General features: G+C 38.5%; 1 protein-coding gene across 17 annotated transcripts in view; it reads right to left on the bottom strand.

Annotated features, from left to right (window-relative positions):
• Window positions 1-13,376, bottom strand: part of REV1 (REV1 DNA directed polymerase) — an 89,557-nt gene that overhangs the window by 19,779 nt on the left and 56,402 nt on the right. For 6 of the 17 annotated variants that reach the window (XR_002516788.2, XM_021925103.2, XM_021925101.2 and 3 more), the window contains 4 exons: window positions 9,688-9,796; window positions 4,651-4,758; window positions 4,001-4,129; window positions 1,296-1,450 (listed from right to left, as the gene is read on the bottom strand). Coding sequence is in view for 16 of the 17 variants with exons in the window: in XM_021925103.2 (XP_021780795.2) it covers window positions 1,296-1,450; window positions 4,001-4,129; window positions 4,651-4,758; window positions 9,688-9,796 (501 nt within the window). In the remaining variant the exon portion in view is untranslated. Of the gene's footprint in view, window positions 1-1,295; window positions 1,451-4,000; window positions 4,130-4,631; window positions 4,759-9,687; window positions 9,797-11,622; window positions 11,823-13,376 lie in introns of those variants that run through there. The other 11 variants (XM_003909025.4, XM_009184759.4, XM_009184761.3 and 8 more) reach the window with 9 other exon arrangements.

Here is a 13,376-nt window from a genome sequence, read left to right as displayed (position 1 = left end):
ATACTTTTTATTTTCTGTATCTTGTGGTGTTTTGAAATCTTTACAATCCTGCTGGCTGAGGAGAGACTGCCCTCCCAGGGCTGGCTTATTCCTAAAGACAGCAAGCCTCTTACGTGGAAGCACACTTGTCACCTAACCTAACCACCTCCTGCCCCAAACTGTCCCAGGGCCAGCTACCAGGCAACTAGGGACCACCCTATGGCCCACAGCCCACCAGAATTACTCAAACTAGCCACTCCTAAAGTGTTTCCTCAGCCCTGCCTTGCCTTTCTGAAAACAAACAAACAAAAAAACGCGAACAAAGGCTCTGGAGCCTAGGCTTTCGTTCCACCACTCCTTCTGCTTCTGTCTCCTAACCACCCTGGTGCTTCCCCGGTAGTCCTGTGTAGCATGGTATGCCCCCTCCTCTCGGGAAACGGAAGGAACAAATTCTTCTTTCAATGGCGTTAGCCTCTCTGCATCACCACTCAGTCATCAGTAAATTTCATGGGTACAAAGGAGATAGGGAACTTTGGAGGAAGAAGAGTTTTTGGATGAAGATGGAGGAATAATAGTTGAAAGTGACAATGGCAAGCCAAGACAAAGTTAACTTTACCTTCCAAGCCTGTGGTATACTGAGTATAGCAGCGACCAACTGGCTCTAGTAACAGAATGGCAAGAAAAGGGGTATCTTGCCAGAAGGTAATGAGTGGGTTAAGAAAGGAAGAGGTGACTCGGGGAAGCTTAAGTATGAAAGAGAGAGTTCCAGAGGACACGGCTGGAAGAATCAACAAAAGCAGGGTAAGTATTGGGAGTAGCTGTGGAAACAAAATGCAAGGCTTCAAGAGGGCACGGATGCAGATGGAGAAGAGACTGAATAGTTACTGAGAGCACTCGGAGTCAGGGTGACTTCTAGAACTGAGTGAAGACAGGAACAGCTCCATGTGCCGGGAGGCTAAGGTGCAGAGAGTAACAAGACTCAGACTTAACATGTAACTCTAAACCCATACCACCACCTAGCTTTAAATACAACTTCCGTTCACTTTTGGGGGGAAAAGAATTGTTTACAAATGTTGAATTAAACCTTTCCAATCTTTTAAGAACAAGTAAGAAATATTCCAACTTATTTATTGTGAAGATTATCAACCACTTACTTATATTTCCAACACTTATCTCGTGTATCACACAATTGCAAGCAATGTTAAAAACTTTTACAAGTGAGAGGAAGCTAATAAAAACAAAAACTCCTTAAAATTAACTGAAATTCAAGAATCTTAAAGCAACTCTTTTGAGTACAAGATAAGCTAGATACTAACCAATTCCAACAGAGGCAGCACACTTCGTCTGGTCTTTGATTTCCATACGAACAGCATTTGCAAATTCATCAGGAGTAAGTTTGGTCTCTGCAAGGATTTCGGTGATGTCCACCAGTGCTTCATCACAGCTGACAGCTTCAATGTTATGAGTGTAGCTATCAACACAGAGCAAAGGCAACGAATCACAGCCACAGCCACCATCTGGTAGACCCAATGTTGCAAAATAAAGGCTTCTTACCCTATCTTTTTTCTATTTCCTCAAAAGGCATTTTAAATGAATTGGCTGAAGTACCATTTTAGTCACCCAACTTTTAACTACAAAGTTAATTAGTGTGTTCTCTTTCTCCTTATTAACTACCAAAATACAGCATATAGGATACGAAAACGTTTGAGGAGTAAAATAACCAACAAAAAAAAATTTTAACACAAAAAAACAAAAATACAGCATAAATTATTATTTCAGTTTCTCTATACTGACAATACTTCTATAAACCTTTGAAAAGTTGAAAACTGGTGGGTGAATTTGAACTGTCAAAACATTTAATCTAATGGTTTATGAGACTCCTTTAAGGAACAGAAAAATGAGACAAATCAGTCAAATAAGTAATTCCCGCTCTCCTAAAACAAAAATATCAGTTAAATTCCATTCACTGTAGCAGGCCTAGAATACAGAAGGAAAAAGTGGCCAGTCATCCCAACTGCTTGTCTGAGAATAGCATCTACACTCTCTGCATCTGGAAATACATTTTAAAAAATCATCTCATAGGATCTATCCACAAAAAGGATTTGTTGTCATTAGAGAAAAGAAAAAGGAAAACAAGAGCTCCTATGTGGCCCCCAGAGGAATATAAGGACTAAGAAACCACAAAATAGAACCGGACCGAAAATGGGAGGAAACCTAAGAGGCCTAAGGATCAAAACTATGTCTTTCATAATCCACTTGGTAATGTACACTAGGAGGGCAATCCTCATCTCTCACCTACACCTTACTATAGGCAGATTACAATCAGATTAATATCTCTATTAAGAAATAATCTCTCTATATTAAAGAAATAGGTATGTTTTGTTTAGGCTTAAAATGTGACATTTTTAAGAACAGAAGGATATGACTGGTATGAGGTATTTTGCTTCAGAGTGAAAGTTGCCCTGAGGCAGGGAGAATATGAAGCTGAGACAGGACTTCCCAAGGGTGGCAGAATAACACTGGATATTTTTCCCCTGAGAACAGAAACATGCCACTGAAACTGTCTCCAGCCTTCTACCAGGACTGTGTGCATGTGACTGTGTAGAGTATGGTCACAGCTCGCTCTCACATCCTCCTAACCTCAGGCACAGGCTGATGGTTTGCTCTAGGGCTTCAACACGCAGGACACAGGAGCACCAGAGTACTCACCTCAGTCACCCTTCCCTATCTAGCCCTCATTTGGATGCTACCACTGACTTCACCTTTCAAAGAGGATTTAAAGCACATTCCACTTGACAATACCAACATTCCTGTATTTGGGATTTATTTATTTAGTTACCCAACTCATACCTGGAAAGTTAATTAGTGTGTTCTCTTTGTGTTAATAGGATAGCTATAATAAGTGGCTTAACATTCAGCACTCCCTCCTATATACTGATGCCAGGAAACAATCAGTTCCTTTACATTTTCTCTCTCTCCTACTAAAGCAAGCTCCCACAAGGGCAAGGATTAGATATTCCTTTCTGAGACTAGCAGCATCTAGCAGTCACCTGTACTTAGCAGTACTGGTGTTCAAATTAACGCATAAAAAGGAAGAGGCAGAGGTGAAGACAGAGGCAAGAAGTCTATCTCTTGGAACATTAATACTGCCCAGGAGTTGACAAACCTTGGCCTAAAATCCAGTAAATGCATTTTTTGCCCAGGAGTTGACAAACCTTGGCCTAACATCCACTAAATGCATTTTTACTGGAACTACACAAAGCCTATTCATATACATTTCCCATGGCTGCTTTCCATTCACAACGCAGAATGGAGTACTTCCGTTGAGTGACAGAAACTTTATCTGGCTCCCTTCAGAAAACCATGCTGACCCCTGGTTTACAGCATACATAGGCTGGTTATACTTTTAACAAATTTCAGTTCTGAGTTAATATAAAATATATCTACATTTTAAAATATTTTTAAATACATCTACGATTTTAAATATTTTTAGCATTAATCACCTTTTCTCAAGCCAACTCATCAACTATTTTGAAACTATTCATAAAGACCCACTTTTATGAAAACTAACTCTTGGCATATCCAATGATTTTTAAGAAGATAAAGGTTTTAAAGTGTCTCCACTTGTTATCAACCCATCAGTTCTAAGTTTGAACAAAACCATAATTAAAATGAAATAAAAGAGAATAACCAGGTTAACAAATTCCATCCTTCATCTATTTGGCTCCATGGGAAGAAACCAGAACCACAGACTAGAAGGAACGTAAGTGAATGATCAGATCTTACATCAACCAAGGAAGCACATGAACCATTGTGGCAATACAAAACTATCCTTTGAGATTGAGCTGCCTGGAAACTGCCCAAAGAAAGATGATCTCAACCTGGGATGCTGAGGAGCGGTTCCTGAGAGAGAAAAGTCTAACAAAAGTGATCCCAACAATCCTAAAGAAAACTTGAACTATCTTTACTATTAGCTAAGAGAAGGAAAACAAACACAAAATGACAGTTTGATACACCGTACCTTGCCAATGTTTCATACAGTGTTCGTGCGACTTCCTTATATGCATGAAAATCGTATGGGACAGCTTGAAGATTGGGACATAGTTGTTTAGCATGCCCAAAAAACATTCCGTTCTTAATTCCAAGTTGCCTAGAGAGAGAGCAAAACACAAATGGAGTTATTCTAGGAATTTTTAAACTCAAATATTTATCAAATATGTTGGTATCTCCCCATGCCACTAATTTATAATTTCCACTGAACTCCATTCTCAATAGGGGTTAAAGATAGGCATTAAAATTTACAGGCTTGTTTTCCCCCCAAATAAAGTCACAACTGTCTCAACAGTGCAAACATGACACGTGTAGATGTGCCAACCATGTCATTAAAAGACCAGGTTTGGCTCTTGTCTGTATCTGAAGCTTTCTCATAAAACTCATACCTCTGGCCCCTTTGCAGAGATGCCAGCATGCCATATGCTGGTGATATCACAACCACCACAGAGCAGGAATATGCTGTCAAAAAGAGGTTTTCTTCCCCTAATACATGGCACAGTTTGGCCAGGGTTCATCCCCCAAAGACAAAGAATATAAACAAAAGAACTACACAAAACAGTGCTATGTGACAAACAGACAAAATGTACTCATCCTATTACCACCCAATTCCCAAATGACCAATTCCATGCTCCTGAAGTGGCTCCACAGTGGTTGAGATGCCAACAGCATTGTACATGGTAGGACATCACTCTGGGCAGGAGCCAGGGTTCCAGAACTTTGAGGGACCTAATTGAAAATGGTAAATTTTAAATCTGTGTGTCTCAATGCCCCACATTACCTTTGATATTTGGAGCATTCACCACAAAACTATAATTATGGAACTATATATAATTAGTAAAATTCTATTTTATCACTCTGTAAAGAATCAAGAAAAAAAATTAGAGTAAAAAGCAAAATAATAAAGCAATGTTTCACTAAATTACATATTATTATGTAATACGATAATGGTCATTTGATGTATCTGTTCAATAAATATTTACTAACTACACAGCATGAAGACGTTCTCCGTTTTAAGAAACATATATACAAACAATCGCCAATTACTCACAGGCCTCTGGCACCCTCCCAACATTCAGACTCTGAGAGCCAAGAAGGAAGAGTCCTCCAAGAGACTCAGCAGTAGATGCAAAATCACATGCACTTCTTATATTTCTAAAAATAGTAATATTAGAAATGGCCTCAGTGCTAAGTCCCTAGTAGATAAGAAATACCTAAGTGGAAGGTAAATGACAGAGTCGTAAAGAAAACAATTCTTAATGTGTCGAGGACTCAGCGAGGTGCTGGGTACAGGATGGCAAATAAAGCAAACTCCATGATGTCCATGGGGACAACCCTGCACTCGCCTAGAAAAGATGGCCTATGGTCAACAAGCTTTGTCCACTAATGCAGGAAAGTAGATACCTAACAGTTTAGACATATATATAGAAACATAAAATAGTTTAGAAACATTATCAGAAACAAAGCAGAAAAAAGGTCTAGTGTTGAAAAGGGTAAACTTCAGGTAGTAATTATGCCAGATATATAGATTCAACATGTAAAAGCTGAGTTTACAAATTACAAATAACTCATTTTTTAAAAATGTGTTTATAAGTCCGGGCACGGTGGCTCACGCCTGTAATCCCAGCACTTTGGGAGGCTGAGGTGGGGAGTTCGAGACCACCCTGACCAACATGGAGAAACCCCATCTCTAATAAAAATTAAAAATTAGCCAGGAGTGGTGGTGCATGCCTGTAATCCCAGCTACTCGGGAGGCTGAGGCAGGAGAATCGCTTGAACCTGGGAGGTGGAGGTTGCGGTGAGCCGAGATCATGCCATTGCACTCCAGCCTGGGCAACAAGAGCAAAACTCCATCTCAAAAAAAAAAACCAAATATGTTTATAGTCCAGGCGTGATGGCACACGCCTGTAATCCCAGCACTTTGGGAGGCCAAGGTGGATGGATACCTGAGGTCAGGAGTTTGAGACCAGCCTGGCCAACATGGTGAAACCCTGTTTCTACTAAAAATACAAAAAAAACTAGCTGGGCGTGGTGGCGCGCACCTGTAATCCCAGCTACTCAGGAGGTTGAGGCAGGAGAATTGCTTGAACCTGGGAGGTGGAGGTTGCAGTGAGCCAAGATTGTGCCACTGTACCTCAGCCTGGGCAACAAGAGTGAAACTGTCTCAAAAAAAAAAAAAAGAAAGAAAGAAAAAGAAATGTGTTTATAATCCCTGTAAAGATCATGTTCTTATATTTACAATATTTTCATTTTCAAAACATTTATTTATGCAAAAATTTTCCGAGGCACATTACTTAGTAAAGTATGGTACATCTACTTAGGTACTCATGTAAAATGTACCCAGAGAAAACTGTTTAAAAGCCATTAGACACTATAAGGAAGTTAAAAACAAAAAAGGAAAACCTTTTTCCTTTGGCTTGCCTTAGGTTTGCCATACTAAGGGAAGCCAAATACCTTGAAGATGGCTGGGAAATGAGGTTTGTTCCATAGAAAATAAATGAGTAAAGACAATTATAAGAAAGTCCAAAGTGACTTTTCATTACCATGACTCATCTATTACAACTAAAATCCCATGCAGGACAAATTACCAAAACTTCGTTAAGTGTATGCTGCAAAAACAGCTTATTCCCACGTTCAAAGCACAGAGGACATATTCTGTCTGACAATTGCTTTGTTCAGACAGCTGTATTTGGTGTTGGATTCAACAATATTAAAAACTTGCTGGCCGGGTGCGGTGGCTCACGGCTGTTAATCCCAGCACTTTGGGAGGCCAAGGCGAGCGGATCACGAGGTCAGGAGTTCAAGACCACCCTGGCCAAGATGGTGAAACCCCACCTCTACTAAAAATACAAAAATTAGCTAGGCGTGGTGGCGGGAGCCTGTAATCCCAGCTACTCGGGAGGCTGAGGCAGGAGAATTGCTTCAACCCGGGAAGCAGGGGTTGCAGTGAGCCAAGAAAGGACCACTGCACTCCAGCCTGGGCAACAGAGCAAGACTTCATCTCCAGGAGGAAAAAAAAATTGCCATCAAACCACTGTCGCTGTCCATTCTACATACTAAAATACATCCATAAAGTAAGAACGGTAGGGGTCCTTACAAAAGCACGTGGAAACGGGGTTTAGAAATTATTTGGCTTTAAAAATCTATGATTCTAGGATGCCTGCGTATCATTACCTATTCATGTACAATCTGCCTTCTTCTCATTTGTTCCATACAAAGTTTGCTCTCCACTGTAAGTATAGGCCAACTACTAACAGCAGTGCAAACTGTGACCCACATATACACATTCTACCTTGTATTTCTACCATTTCATATTCACATTCTATCCTTTGCTGGCCCTGTTATTAGGCTATGTATAGTGAAAACTCCCCAGTGCATAAAACTGAGCAGACCATCCCCACAATCTAGCCCCCACTCCAAACTCAGAAACATTTCTCTTATGCAACTACTTGTACCTGTTAAAAAAATTTTCCTCAGAAAAGGAAAATATAACCCGTTGGATGGCCACAAAACAAGTATCCAGAAACTATTTTCTAGAAACTTTCACTAGGAATAGTCTTCTAGAAAACAGAAAATTACAATTAAGGGACAAAAATCTCATGGTTGCACTTTTTTTCTTCAAGTTAAATTCATTTTCATCACTTTATGCATCTTCTTAAACATCTGCACTTAAGTGGCACTTGAATGGCTCACTATATAGTATTCTGTCCTCATATATTGTCACCCCAATTATTTTGCAAGGCATGAAGCTTGACAGTCACCATCCGTGGATAAACACAAATGCACCATCCAAAGACCCAAGAGAAGCCTAGTGCCTAGACACAATTGTGGCTCCTGGAGTCCAAAGCCACCAGTGCTGGTGACACTTTCACCTGGAGGCAGTCCTGCTTCCCAGCCAGCATTCATCTTGGTGGGGACTGGGTATGAAGGTATAAAGGGAGACCCTGCAGAGGCAGTCTAGCAAGGGTAAACGGAGCTTGCATTTTACCAACTAGCGAAATTCAAGGACTGAGAATATTTCTGGGCTTCATCACACCCTCCAGATACTGCACGTAACTGTCTAGCCATCTGAAGTCCAGGCCACCATTCAATAACTTAGTAGGAAAAAAGAGACTACATAAACTCAGCTCTAGAGTGCCTGTGCTAATAAAAAGCAGTATAACAATTCAAAACGTATTTGTATTTGACTTAATTATCATTTAAAGTGAGTTTCAATTCCTTGGCCACAGCATCAAGTGACAATGAAAACCATTAAAACATAATTCTGTCAATGAGAAAGGCAAAGTTAGCCTGGGAGGAAAAGTTTGGCATGTCATGAATGGAAAACAATTTAAAATATAAGCATGCATGTTTAAACTTAATGCCTTTAAATATACTTTTAAAAAAATTAGCAAATTAAAAAAAAAAACTATTATGATTAGACGATGCTGAGCTCAAATATCTTTTCTTCAGATTAGATGCTTGAATAGCCACAACTTTGAATCAAGATTAAGAAGATGTAACTAGGCCAGGCGTGGTGACTCACGCCTGTAATCCCAGCACTTTGGGAGGCTGAGGCGGGTGGATCACTAGGCCAGGAGATCGAGACCATCCTGGCCAACAAGGTGAAACCCCGTCTCTACTAAAAAAATACAAAAAAATTAGCTGGGCGTGGTGGCGGGCACCTGTAGTCCCAGCTACTAGGGAGGCTGAGGCAGGGGAATGGCGTGAACCCAGGAGGCAGAGCTTGCAATGAGCTGAGATGGTGCCACTGCACTCCAGCCTGGGCGACAGAGCGAGACTTGTCTCAAAAAAAAAAAAAAAAAAAATGTAACTGATCTAAGACTGTTTCGTTTTGAAATTATTGAATACTTTAACACTTGCCAGCTATGTGTAAGGGCCTGCTGTGTTATACAGGTAAAAATGTCTGTGTTTGGTCGACAGGGAAAAAAAAAATTAAGACTTCTCTTTAATTATTACTCCCTCTACTTTTACAACTATTCCAATTATTTCAAAAAGATTTTTTAAATTATGAGGAATATATATATGTGTGTGTGTGTTTCTTCCTATACTGAAACAGCCAATTGTAATTATGGTTTCAGATCACTACAAGATAAACACCTATTCAAAAAGTTGGTGCTAACAAGCTGACAACACTATTACCACTTTTAAGTGAAGAGATATTAAGAATGTTAATAATTAAATTACTTACAATTGAATAGGCAATTGGGTTTTAACGTTAAAAAAAAACTGAGTATCAGGAAGAATGGATTACAAGAGATTTTTCTTAGCAATAAAAACAAAAGATTAGAGTAAATAAATATTAAAGTCCTCTTCCATTCAAAAACAATCTAATTCTTTTATTTCATGCTTCAAAAGACAATAAAAATGACAATCCCCAATGTCTTTTGGTTCCTACTACAGGACCTATTGGTTCTCATCAGGGAACTACTAAGCTGTTTGTTTAAAGTTATCTAGCACTGGTGAGGGGTTGTGGGGGGCATAAATGAAATGATTTAAGGCTAAAACCATTTATTTCCATAACACATCTGTAACGTTTAAATCACTGGCCTGACTGGCAGGTCTGAATCCACTTCAAAAGATTATAGTTCAAAAAATTATATAAAAATAATTAACCAAATTATTCATTAAGAATTATAACACATAACTTCTACATACCTGGCCTCATAACTACAAGATGCAATTTCAGCCTTTGACAAAACAGAATCAATTCCATTTGCTTGTGCAGAATCTGGATTCTCCCACAGTGATGAATCTGGTATATCTGCTTTAAAAATTTTAAAAAAATTAATGGTTATTTGTTATAAACTGATTTTCCGTAACTTTTTCAAGAAATTTGTTTTCCATTACTTTCATATAAAAATGTTTAGTAAATTCCAAATACAGTTATCTCTATTGGCATTATCTCCTTATCTAATAGAAGAAAACTCTAACTCTAAAATGGTTTGCTTCCATTATATTTTTCATCAGCAGAAAAAAACTTATAATAAATTCAAAGTGTCCTGGGAGTTGTTTTTTTTAAATACACCAGAAGATAAATATAGAATATCCTATAACACAGTCCCTTGAGGTGGACATGGATGAGAAGTGATCAGGGAGATGAACTCCCTCCTATAACCTTACAAGGACTGTACAGCTCTCGGTAATGGGGAAAAGTTAATGAAAAATATAAATTTCTCTGAATATTCGTTGCTGTTTCCTAAAAGAACTATCTGCAAAACTTAAAGCTAATTAACGTGTACAACAAACATGAAATTCCGACCATCTATCTGATCAAACAATAATTTAGTAGGTCACAAACCATGAAGAGGTTTCATTCTAAATTCAAGCTTTTTCTTTTGAACAGACGTCACATTATCCCCTGCTACAGGTAATTGTATTTTGGTTTAATAATGCATGTTCAATTAAAAACATTCAAGTGTGATCAGAGTATCGATGCTTTAGAAAACACAGCTGGAGCTCAGTGTGGCTTACCAACATGTCTTAACATCCGAACCAAACGTACAACTTTACACAAGAATACAAAAACACACACTCTGAAGAGCCTACTGGCTGCATGCCACTTTACTTCCTTTGCCACCTTTAGCTTCACTAGTAATTAAGAAATAAATTAAAACACAACTTCATCGTAGGTCTCTTGGGATACTACTATTAGGTTCCAAGAAGAGTATGCTGTAAAAAAAAAAAAAAACAAAAAAAAAAAAAAAAAAAAACCACATTCTAAAACCACAATCTCAGCCACATCTCTACTATTATAAACAAAAATACCATTAGTAAAACAAAGCCAAAATATATCACTTCAGCTATTCCAGACAAATCTATTGTGAGTACACTGTAACAATACATAACTAACAAACCCAGCATTTCTCTTCTGTTTATTTCAGACTTACTGTTCTGTGAAAAGTCAGCCAAGTTAATGCACCACCAGGAAAACTGGCAAAGTCTCTGGCTTCATGGGCTTAAACAACTCTTCCTGGTTTGACTAGTAATCATCATCATCTTTCATCTAACTATGCAACCCATACAAGCATTTCTGGATTTCAGCAACCATATATACACAGCATAAATGCAAATCAAACTGACTGGCATCTCAGTGGGGTCAAATCCTACTTGCTTCAAAACAGCTGAGTGTGTAATGTGAGCTATAGTTTCTGACATATGAGTAACATATGCTAGCTATACTATTACAAATTAAAGACAGAATCCCAAGCAGACTACCCAGTGTTTCTGGACGGTTTTAAAAGGCTAAATATAAATTTTAATAGTCCATTCATCTAAGCTGAAAAACTGTAAGAATTTCAGGACTGTCAGTATCACTCTTCAACAGAGGGTGCTACTAGACCCCAAAAAAAGGAGTGCTGAAGCTTGAACAGCCACAACCGTCTTGTAACCATGGTGTAACCATGAGCTATGCCTCACAAGTTGGAGAATTACCTGACTTTGATATCTGAAGGGCTAGTTATCTAAGACACTGTCTTGAAAATAACAGAAAACTTATGCTTGAGGAGAGAACAGTCTCTGTGGTCCATGCGCCCCCAATGCCCTGGCCTGAGAGGCAGCACCATCGTGTTCCTCTCCATTGGGCTGGCTGACCTGTTCCACAGTGCAGCAGAATGCGTGGGTCCCTCCACGAGCGGAGTGAGTTGCTTCATGTGAGATTCAGGGAAATGCAGGGACACACTGTCCTCACTGGAGGGCAAAGTAGAGAACTGCTCATCAAAACTTGACAAACTAGACGGGCACATGGAGAATGTGGAGGAACGGTTGGAGAAATCAGAGGCCAGGACCCAAGTCTGTGAAAAAGAAATCGCTGAGAATAAATCTATGACTAATACGATTTTTAAAACTGTTGTTCTTTAGAATGAAAACTGAAGCTGTCGATGGGATAGAAAACATCTGTATCCTGGAAATCCAGGAAGGGGTAAAAGGCCCCAACCATGAAATTTGGAGCATAAATTGTTCCAAACAATGAGATCATCAATGAGAAGTGCCACTACTGAGTATTGCTCAGGAAGCAGCCTCCAAAAGAAGTCATGGATGGATGAGATACCCTGGTTGCACTGGTCTAATTAAAGAGCTTTTGGATATGACAACTAAGAAACTAAAGTTTCAAAAAGGACTAAGGATGCTATTTGTCCTAATACGTTGTCTAGACATATAAGCCAAACATTAGACTGATCTTTTTTTTTTTTTCAAAGCTAGTGCACAGAAGCCAAAGATTCTAATTCCTAAACTGATCCTCAATATTCTTCTATTTGGTGCCATGTCTGATAATGACCCAGAGAAAGAAAGATCAGGGAATAACAAGCAAAGAGGAACAAAAGCATTGAAAAAAGTTCTGAGCACAAGCTTAGTTGTAATCAAATTTTATAATAAAGGATAATCTATTCATTTTATATGTAGCAAATAATCTGGTGAGCTCCTAATGCATGAAAAGGCTTAGCATATAAAAGTAAATGGCATCAAGTTAAAGTAAGAGTATAAAATACAAACTGTCATATCACCTTTTCTAGTGACGGGACAATCTCCTTTTGACAGTTTTCAATGGCAAGTGAAATTTAAATATGTCTCCTAATACTTCCCTTCTGGTTTACCACCCACATTTAGATGTGAAGGGGATGTGATTATAGAAGGTCATTAAAATGTTGTAAAAATTAGGTGACTAAACTGATGAAGACAATTAAGTAACCAATGACAGTATTGTGTTAATAAACCATTTATAGTAAGATTGTAACAGAAGAAAAGACAAAAGAGAACTAGCTCTCTGCTACTCCTAAGGAATGTGAGCTTGTCAAGGTCACAATTTTAAATGTAGACTGCCGACAGAAGGACGTGTGTAGCAAGACTGCCCACCAGAGAGACTCTGAGCACTGAAGATGCTACTGCACGTATATACATGGTGGTTTCTCTTCTTTCTACATTCTTTAGTATTTCATAAATGCCTAATATATGACAAGTATTGTGTACTTCCTTAAGCTATTTATTTCTTATTTTCTAGAACTTAAGATTTCACCTGTTTAATAGCACATAGAAAATACAAAAAGAAAAACCAACCTACCACAAAAACCATACTACCAATACTTAAACTACCTATACCATAATACAACTAAATGTCAAGTTCAGTAACAGCTACTCCACACCTACTCATGACACACAAAATTCTAGAATCTCAAAAATCTCTGCAAAGATTTAAAGACCAAGAAAACATTTATAAAACTTGGAAATAAATGTACACACAAAGCGTAAACATGTATCTACAATTATGTTCTTTCATACTTAAGACCACATAAACAGATGATCAAAACCAACAAAAAGACTATAATCCCAAAAACGGTCCTCAGAGATGT

The sequence above is a fragment of the Papio anubis genome, chromosome 14 (assembly GCF_008728515.1).
Source record: "Papio anubis isolate 15944 chromosome 14, Panubis1.0, whole genome shotgun sequence".
NCBI classification, from domain to species: Eukaryota; Metazoa; Chordata; class Mammalia; order Primates; family Cercopithecidae; genus Papio; species Papio anubis.
The sequence above is the reverse complement of the archived record's forward strand: the minus strand, read 5'-3'. Positions and strand labels throughout refer to the sequence as shown.